General features: G+C 43.0%; 2 protein-coding genes across 2 annotated transcripts in view; one reads left to right on the top strand and one right to left on the bottom strand.

Moving 5' to 3' along the window:
- The window catches only part of cunh19orf67 (chromosome unknown C19orf67 homolog), a gene marked incomplete at its 5' end in the record, with an annotated part of 4,170 nt that extends 2,945 nt beyond the window's left edge, over positions 1 to 1,225 (bottom strand). Inside the window, 3 exon segments of the mRNA XM_035661081.1 lie at positions 383 to 524; positions 606 to 804; positions 1,053 to 1,225. Coding sequence (XP_035516974.1) covers positions 383 to 524; positions 606 to 804; positions 1,053 to 1,182 — 471 coding nt within the window.
- A 3,438-nt stretch (positions 1,226 to 4,663) lies between these two features.
- The window catches only part of pkn1a (protein kinase N1a), a 39,351-nt gene continuing 34,023 nt past the window's right edge, over positions 4,664 to 9,991 (top strand). The window contains exon 1 of the mRNA XM_035660861.1: positions 4,664 to 5,479. Within this exon, the coding sequence (XP_035516754.1) occupies positions 5,459 to 5,479 (21 nt within the window). The 5' untranslated portion in view covers positions 4,664 to 5,458. The remainder of the gene's footprint in view (positions 5,480 to 9,991) is intronic.

The following is a 9,991-nucleotide window of genomic DNA, read 5'->3' as shown; positions in this document are numbered from 1 at the left end:
ACTGTTTGTTCCAACAACTGGAACTACAGCATAGTAACAGTCACAACTAGTATTTCCTGTAGTTTGAGTTCAAGGAAGACAACAAATCCAGATTTCTATCACTGTGAACATTTTCTGTTATGTTCCACTTGGCTAATAAAAATACATACAATAATCACAATAAAACAGTAACATGAAAGATACAGCAGGAATACCTGATTTTAAACAGTATTAAAATGTTTGAGGTTGGAATTTCACATGAAATGGCAACGGTTTCAAACGAACCAAAATCACCTGAATATTATTAGAAACGATAAAAGTTTAAAATCACAACCTGTGAATGATTCACTTAAACTCATTCAGCATCCTCGTGACAAAAGCTGCTCGCTACGTCGCTCTTTACCCTCGTGTAGACGTCAAAGGGCAGGCAGGAGTGCTGGGTCACGGTGCTCCTAGCTATCGATTCCAGGTGGTTGAAGAAAGGCTGACAGGTGTACAGGAAGCTGGGCACTGTGGTGGCAAGAGCCTCTCTTTCTACATGCCCTCTGTTAAAACACACACACAGAATCATGAAATACCAGAAATACCCAGGTGGCAGTAGTCCACTAGACCAGCCAGTACCGTACCCGTTGACGAGGTAGTGCTGTAAGTCATCTGCTTTCCTCATGAGGAACTGGAGCAGCAGCTGCATGGACTGCAGGCTGCCCTCCACTCCTCTCACCTCCACATAGCTGCAGGCCTCACAGTCACAGCTGCAGGCCGCATGGTCGCCACAGGATGGCGCCAGAGCAACATCAGCCAACAGCGTCAGCGGCTCCTCCACCTCTGGCACACACATTAAATGCACTTTACAGTAACAGAAAGAATACACACACATTCAATTCACTCCCCAATGGATTTAAAGCGGTGGTGTATGGGAGGGCAGCGGTTATTATTAAGCAGGCTGCTTTAACAACAAGCTGCGACCTCCAATGTGGGCTCACTGACAGTGAATGAGTGGTAAAACTGAGTGACAGAAGATACAAATGAGACATCCATGTTTTCATATCAGCGTGTATTAAACACTGTTGAACCTCTTGGTCCGTTGCTCTGAAGCCTCTCCGTGCAGTCGGACTCGGTCCCAGCACTCTCGTCCTGCCGGTGTCCTGCTGGAGAGTCTGTGGACAGCTGGACTTCAACCTGACCTTCAGTATCACCGGTCATGCTTCCTGCTGTCGGATAAAACTGGTATTTCTCAGGAAACCTGCTGCAAATAAAACGCCACGTTAACAGATTGTGATAGAGCTGCCACACAGCGCGAGGGTTTGTCAACGGTCAGCTTGGTTTACCGTTAACCTTCCGTTTATTACCGTTAACCGTCCGTTTATTACCGTTAACCTTCCGTTTATTACGGTTAACCTTCCGTTTATTACCGTTAACCGTCCGTTTATTACGGTTAACCTTCCGTTTATTACCGTTTACATTTCGTTTATTACCGTTAACCTTCCGTTTATTACCGTTACCCGTTAACCTTCCGTTTATTACCGTTAATGCTAGCGCGATGCTAGGTAGCTAGCTGTCGCGATGCTAGCCACACAACGACCTTTTAGTAAATAAACGACCAGCGATAACGACTGCATACTGGTCGGCTACTTGGGGTTAAATCACGAGATAACTGAGTGTGTGAAGATGCCACCATTTGTTTATTGTAACGTTTTAATAACTAATGAGCTAACTTTCGCGTTAGCTACGTAGCTAGCCGTTAAGATGACCGTTACCTCGCTCCGTTCCTCTGGTTGAACCTCGCTGGGGTCAAAGGTCAAATGTCATTAAACGCTTATTTATTATTTGTAATGTTTGCTTGCTTTGGGCTGTACAGTGCAAAAAAATATAAACACTGGAACTGAGTGAGCAGGACACGAAAAAAGGGATAACGTTTATCCATTACAGTTACAGAAAAAAGATGTAATCAGATTACAGTTACATTTGGTGAAAGTGGGGATTATTTAGCAGGATTACAATTTTAAAATACACTGAGCAGAGGATACATTTTTCATTTTTTCAGTTTCTATTTTCTTTTCAAAGGTTATATTGTTCTGCTGTCACTTCCTTTCTCTTGTTCTTACACATACCCTACCACAAATCAATGCACCGATGCAAATGCATTTATCTTATGTGCTCTCAGTCACAACCAAGCTACAAAGCAAAACTTCTGCTATCCAGGTTAGAGTTTTAGTTATTCATATAAACTAATCTAATATTTGTTTTGTTAAGATCTGTTAAATAAGTTTATTCAACTGCAGGATATCTGATTTTATGTGTTTGTCTTTCAGTTTTGCCTAACACAATAATAACATGTTAATGTAATCACGTGTAGTAAAAATATTAAAGATATGACAGCCTCAGTCATTTTAACATAGCCACTGTGGACCTATAAATAGCCCTGTGCTTTGAATAACATGTATAACAAACCGCATATTGCTTTTTAATAACAATACAGACATTTCCTCTTTGACATGTGTGATATAACACATTTTATTATCAAGACTGTTCAATCAGTGTGTTTCGAAATAGGCTAACCAATAAACACATTCTTTGCAACTTATCTTAAAAAAAAACACTGTTCACAAAGTCTTTGCCGAAGTACGTACAAAACAGATGTTTTGATCTAATTCTGTCTTCTTCCTGTGACTTCCCCTATATACCCTATTTGTGTAACATGTCTTATCCTTTCCCGTCCATTAACTTTAATTTAAAAACTACATCACAGTCAACAGGACGAACAGGAGATTGTTTGAAAATTGGTTCAATTCAGAACTTAGGAATCAGGAATATGTCACCCTATCATGAACCATTACTACCTTCTCAACACATTTGTGATGTTCTCACAGTGTCATCTTCTTTCCTACTCACAGAAGTTGAATCATACTAACTGCTGACAGTGGGTGACTCAGTATTTTCCTTTTTTATTTTTAGTTGTGACAGCACACATTTTTATGTCACATACGTATCAGATATGTGTGTATCCTGGAGCGTTGGGATCACTTTCTGTTCCTGCTTCCTTTCTATCTTTCGGCTGGCTAATTTTCATTATTCAAATCAGTTATGCAAATATAATGCTGTTCAACTTCTCTATCTAATCTACTGAAGACGCCCACTCACACATCACCTAACCCTATTATGAGTTTCTCTCACACACCGACACGCACACGTGTAATAATACATGATTACCATTTCTGTTAAATGAGATCCACTTTAGCTCTGGAGCATTTTCTGATGACAAGAATACACTGTGCAGCAGACTTGAAAATTAGATTTGAGTTAGATTTAACCCTTTCAACACCAATTTCACTTGTTTACTCTCTGCTTTGTACTTGGATTTTATACAATGAGGCAAAACGACCACAGTACAGAAAATATTATATTACATGTTCATATTCAGTTAACTCTGTATAGTAGAAACAGTCTGTGAGAGTAAAGTCACACCAAGTAAGACGCAATTTGGACTTAACTTCAGGAGACTTGGCTCACTTTAGACTTGGCTACAGAAATACTTGATCATAAACTAGAGACTAGCTGAGACTTGACTTGGATCTGCACCATAAAACTCATAATAAGTACAGTATTCATCTGTGGTTGGAGTTTTGATGTGTATGAAAAACTTGTAAAATTTGTAGATAAGGAAGAATCATTAACTGTTGCATCATGATTGTATCTTTAGTCCTCATCTAACTAACAGCTGCAGCACCAAGACCTCTGAAAGTGTCTCTGTGTGTGCATGTCTTATCTTCTGATTCAGCCTTAAACAGGAAGTAAGATAAGAACAAGAAAAAAAAACCACATTAATAAGTTTCTTTTTCCTATAAACGACTGAAACACTAATAGATGCTTCTGGCCAAGAGCAGCCATTTAAGGTTTTAGTGATTTTGTTTCTGGGACCCAACTTGTGAAATGTCTCAACAACTACTGGATGAATTGCCATGAAACTGGGTTCAGACATTTATATCCCCTTCAGGATGAATTGTAATAACCTTCCTTTAAGGACCTGTGTGTGGTATTGAGCAGCATCTAGTGGTGAAGTTACAGACTGCAGCCATCTGAATACAGCTCAGCCTTCGAAACATGTAGGAGAAACTACAGTGGCCGCAAAACTCTCGGAAAACACGAAAAAACACCCTATCAAGAGTCGCTGTTTGGTTTGTCCATTCTGGGCTACTGTAGAAACATCTGTATATAAAACCATTTAATTTTAAGGTGAAGAAAACAGAGCGATTCCTATTTTCAGGCGATTATACACTAATTAAAACAAACGTATATACATTATATTCCATTTCTGGGACCTTTAACTCTGGTTTATGACCAAACATCCCTTAAAATGAAGGCCCTTCCCACAAACCTCGGCTCAGATGATAAACATGATGTGAGAGCATGCTGATTGAGATTTTAACCATTAATACTATAAAATATAATAATAAAAGAACTACGTTGATGAGTGTTACTTCACTCGTAGATACCGGACCTGAACCGACACATTCAACAGTTGGCTCACAACAAGTTACGGTTGGCGACGTTGGCCGGTGCAGGTCACGTTGTACATCCGGGCGCGCCCCCGCCGCCCGGCCCGGACCAATGAACGCACGGGCGGCGGTGCTGGAGCGTCGGGAGCGCGCCGCAAGGTCTGGTGGTACAAGTGGCGCGTGCTCCTCTCCAGTCAGTTACCCGCGGTTTGAATGTGAGGAGACGTTGAGCCCTTAACGACGGACGGTTGCTGTGGCGCTGTGCCGTTTGCGGGGTTTTTGAGACTTCCGCCAGCGGGGAGGGTTTGTTTCGTGTTTATTTTTATTTTTATTTTTTTTTTATAGTGGGCAGGTTGAGCTTTCTATTGTCCCTCCGTTTGTCTGTATGAAGGACTGACAGGCGGCATGTGATACAGACGAGAGACTGAGGCGTGTTCGTGTTTCACGGATGTTCCCCGGGAAAAGAAGACAGCAAAGAGGAGTCTAGCTTTCATTTTCTTTGTGTTTGTTTGTTGTTGTCTGTGGATGTGACTTCACCACCGCCCGGGTTCATGACGGAGGAGGGCTGCTGCTGGATTGTATGGGGAGCTCTTGCTAGCTGTTGAATGGCCAGCACCCCAAAGAACAAGATGAACAATGCCTCTGCGGGTTGGTAGTTGTGTCTGGATGCTCCTGAGCGAGTGACCCACCGTGTGTTTGCTAAAGGCTGTGGGTTCATGTCCGTGAAGTGAGGGCTAAACGCTGGGTTAACACACTGAAGAGGACGGGGAGGCTCAATCCAGGCGCGGCCAGGCAAGCCAACAATGCGGATTACCTCTGGACTGTTTGCCTTTGTGTCAATACAGACTGTATAAAGTTGAGATAAGACAAACAGCCGGTCCTTTTTTACGATTATCATTTCATTTTACTGTCTTGGAGAGGACGTGAGGTTCAGATCCTCACAAAACTGCAAACTGACTGAAAACAGAGCAACAGGGACAACGATGGCGAACGACTCCATACAAGTAAGTTGATGAAGTTGGATGTCCTGCAACCTGCTTGTCTCATTGAAAGTGTCTTTACTGACCTGTAACCTTTCACCCCGAGCAGGATCTTGGGTGGTCCTCTAACTAGTCCTCCAGTGGTTCCCAACTTTTATTTATTGACTCCTTTTTTTCTTTAAATGAATCAATACCTACTTGTGACGCCTTATCATAGGACAAAGGGTTTGTTTCTGTCTCAAATTTGACTTGAAAGATTGTTATAGGCTGCAACGGTAAACATATTCAGTATTTTCTAAGCAGAAACAGTGACCCCTCAGATTTATCTTTGGTTCCTACCCCAAAGTTAGGAACCTCTGGTTTAAACCACCCAGCAAATAACAATCAGTTAGAAAAAAAGGTTTGTATATGACTATAAAACTAAATTACATTAGTATCGTGGTCAAGTAACACCAGTAGGGAGATTCAAACAACTTAAGGGAAGCACCATCATAAGATGCATTAACAGGGCTAATTGTAAATGCATCGTGTGTGTGTGTGTCTGTGTGTGTGTCTGTGTGTCTGTGTGTGTCTGTGTGTGTGTGTGTGTGTGTGGTGTGTGTGTGTGTGGTAGGGGGGAATATTCCTGATTTTCCGGGGGGCTCCCAAGAGGCGTCTCATGGATCTCTGTCGGTCCCGGGACCCCACTGTTAGAACCACCCACCACTCAGTTGAATTGGAAATGGATAGTTAGTCTCCTGTTAATAATGTATGCTGGGACACTTTCTGGTTTTGGAGAGTTTGTGTGCAGTGAGCTCTAGCAGGGCTCTGTCCTTTTGCCATAATGCCTCTTGGTCTAACTGCCTTTAAAGTGGTGTGTGTTGTTGTTGTTGTGTGTAGATACAGAGAGTAAAGGCAGGTGCACGCAGGCACAATACTGCTGTTTGAAACAACACACATTACACACATCAGGCATTCCTCCCTCATGAAAGCGTCAGCGAGCAGGAAGGCTACTCACTTTGCAATTGACTGATGCAGCATGTAGGCAATAGGTTAGCTGATCTTTGGTTTACTTTGCTCCAAAGAGTCAGTACAGCCTGCGGCGGGGAAAGAGGAGGCAGACGAGCATTGTGAAATTCATACCACTGAAGCTGCCGAGCCGTTGTTCCAGTAGAGCCTGACACACTTTGACATTTAAGTCTAAAGCGTGGAGTTTAGAAATACAGGTGCTGTCGTGCAGGTGATGCAGGTGTGTGTGTGTGTGTGATGTTACTCAATTGAGAAGGAAGAGCCGGCAGTGAAACAGGAGACTAGTTAGCCCTATTATTCCCCCTATTATTAGAAGAAGGCGAGTGAGGGACAGGTGCACGTGAAAGTGCAGCAGTTGAACAACGCTGGGATCAGTTTTAAGCAGACTTCGAACATGCTAGTTAAAGTGGTTGCAATGATAGTTGGCTACAAAAAACTTCACGTTCCCCTTACTGTGTGTGTGCAAGAGTTGCTGACGTCATAAAATGCTGACTAAAAACTGAACTCGTCCATCCATCCGTTCGTCCATATTTGTCCTTTCCTTATTGCGTTATAATTGAGCAGTTGATGTTTCTGTTTGGATACTCACACCGGAGTATTCAGAGGGTGTTTGTCTGCTGGCGTAACTTGTAGTCTGCCTGTGGCTCAGACTGCTGCCCACTGTTTACTGAGCTGTCCACTGTGTGTGCACGTTTCTGATTCTCAACACTTTATTGTTGCTGGAATTCAGTCATCATATGTGAGTGTTTGTCCTCAGGTCCGTTCACAGCTTTAGTTCAGTATCACATTTTTTCAAGCAGAAATGCCAAACAGTTAGTCAATTACCTATGAAAATAATCAGCAGAATAATCAGTAATTTAAATGCATAAAGGCATCATAAGCTTTATGTTTGACGTGTCTCTACACACATGCAGTTTCTCTAACCTTTAATTGATCAGTTTCCCCCTCTAACTTCAGGCTTCAGGAAGTGGTGAACTGGAGCACGTGTGGGTATTAAAATGGGCCACAGTCAGTGTTTAATTACGTTGCTGAAGAGAGGCTTTGAGCTGCGTTAGTCGGCCTCTTCCTCTTGGTTCCTAAACAGATGCAGAAGTGCCTTTACACTCTGTTTGTGTCACTAATCAGCCGGGGTTGGAAAACCTGTGACGAGCAGATGCAGCTGCATTCGGCCATGCCTGTCGGTTAGCTATGGAGGTACGTCATTGATTGAAAGTTGTTGACCATGTTAATGTGCCTACAGCGTGATGTCAGCTGATAGTTGCTGCAGCCCAGAAGCAGACAAACAGCAGAACCAAGCAGCTTGAAAGCATTTCTGACCTTTCATGTGATGTGTCCACGAGGCCTCGGGAGGCTCATGGACAGTAGAGAAGGATGGTCAATGAAAGAAGTAAAAAAGGAGGTTCTGGTTTCCCTTTGATCTTTGACGTAGGGGTGAAAGGAGAGGTGGTGCTTTCAGTGGCGGCTGGGTGGAGAACACTGGGAACCGTTATCCCCTCTTTGTCCACACAACCTTTCGTACGGGTCCAGAAACAAGAGAAAAGAAACAGTTGTCTCACCACCACCAGGTTTTCATTAGCTCTCTTTAAAGCATGAGCCGAAGTTAACACGGCGCTGTGACACTTACGCCTTTCTTCACGTGTGCTGCAGTACTCCTCAAGACCTCTACACACACTCTGATGTGTGAAGTTCCCCTTTAAGCTTCAGTTATGGTGGAGGCAGTGCAGCTCCACACTCTTCCCATGGCATACCATTTGTTTGCCCCCACAGGAAGACTATATTAAACAGCCCCGATAGAAGTCTGAACCCAACTGCGTCACACTTCCTCATAAAGGTTAGAGGGGAGACAAGAATGGAAAGAAAGGGGGTTGTGTCACTTCTCCATACAGTGTACTGAAGGCTCTGTGGCGGGTTTAGCTCAGTGTGTGTTCACTGGAAAAGCCCAGACAAGTGAGACGCACTCCAGTGGTTTCACAAAATGTACTTGAGCGCAAATGTTCATGTTGGCAAACACACATAGTCACACACACACAGATGTAACAGCTGACACACACATACAAGAGTCAGACACTCCAGGGAATGCATAGGAGTGCTTCCCATAAGCCTCAGCATGACGTAAGGAGACAGCTATGTGCACAAAGTAGGCTTTTCTGAGCGCTGCCCTGCGGCCATGAAGGCAGACTGAATCCACAATAATGCATCAAGGAACAGTAGAGCAACTGGAGAGAGGGCTAATATTCTCACCCATTTGTAGTCCCGTCAGTTTAATGAAACAATGTGGTCTAACAGGACTGATGCAGTCTCTCACATGAATAATGCTATATTTACACTTTAACACATGATCCTAACCTCATGTTGGCTGTGCTGACTGAGTGCTTTATGCTGTCTCACCCTGAAGGAAATGATGGCATTTCTGGGACTGTGTATAAAGCTTTCCTAAAGCTGCTGAACATATAGAGGAACCAAGGAGACTCTTATCTAGACCTGCCACTCGCTGAAGCTACTGAAACAGATCCGAGGCTGAATAATCGACATGCTCTCACGTCTGTCTGCCATTATTGAAGGCAACACGATTGTTTCTTTCAAAATGTGTTCCTCATGTGATGACGACCAAAGAGAGGCTCTGTACACAGCCTCTGCTGTAGGAGCAATCTGTGTTACATACAAGTGTTGGACACAGATAGGCTTCTGTCCTCTGATGGACTCTATTCAGTGTCTCATATGGTGTCCACATTACAGACGCTCATCTGTGTCCCAGTCAGTCAGTCGCCATCTTCCAGCTGCAGTGCTAATATAGTATATATATATATAATATTTAAACTGAACTATAGTTTCTTCAGGACTAGGGTGTAAAACTTCTCACATGGTAACATTAATGGGGCTTTTTTTTGTGTTTGTTTTTCAGAAATCTACGTACCTGAAGTCCCTTTTTACATGCTCCTATACAAATGGTTGTATTTATTAGTGTTTACTGTCAAACCTGCGGCTAACTGCACCATACATAGTTGGAGATGCACCATATACTTTTAACACCACCCAAGCTCACTCCTTAGCTATTCCTATCATCAGCTCATGTATGTTTCATTATTTCTCCCAGTCAAGTGAGTAAGTAGATCTACTGTGGTATATTTCTTGCCCCGGGCGATTGGGCAGTCTACATTAAGTGCTGCTGTATCTGTTCACAATGTGGCGGAGTGAGCGGTGTCACTCTGAATTGACACCGCTCACATTATCACATTGTTTTCACATCTTTTCATCCATTATCATAAAATGTATTGAGCACATAAAAGCCACTTTAAAGTGCCAACCACAAATATTATTTCCTTTAGGAGGAAGTTTATAATCATGGTTTATCTTTGCTTTCATTCTCTCATTGGTGAAATGCAGTCGTGCAGCCAATTGTTACCGGTTATTTTAATTTGTACTGTCGTGATTTTAATCATATCACATACCATGCCCAATCTTTTGCACTGTGACGAGGGTACGAGGGTGGAGGGTAGGAGGGTGGAGGGTACGAGGGTGGAGGGTAGG

The sequence above is a fragment of the Morone saxatilis genome, unplaced genomic scaffold (genome assembly GCF_004916995.1).
Source record: "Morone saxatilis isolate NCDOM2014 unplaced genomic scaffold, NCSU_SB_2.0 Contig17, whole genome shotgun sequence".
Taxonomy (NCBI): Eukaryota; Metazoa; Chordata; class Actinopteri; family Moronidae; genus Morone; species Morone saxatilis.
The sequence above is the reverse complement of the archived record's forward strand: the minus strand, read 5'-3'. Positions and strand labels throughout refer to the sequence as shown.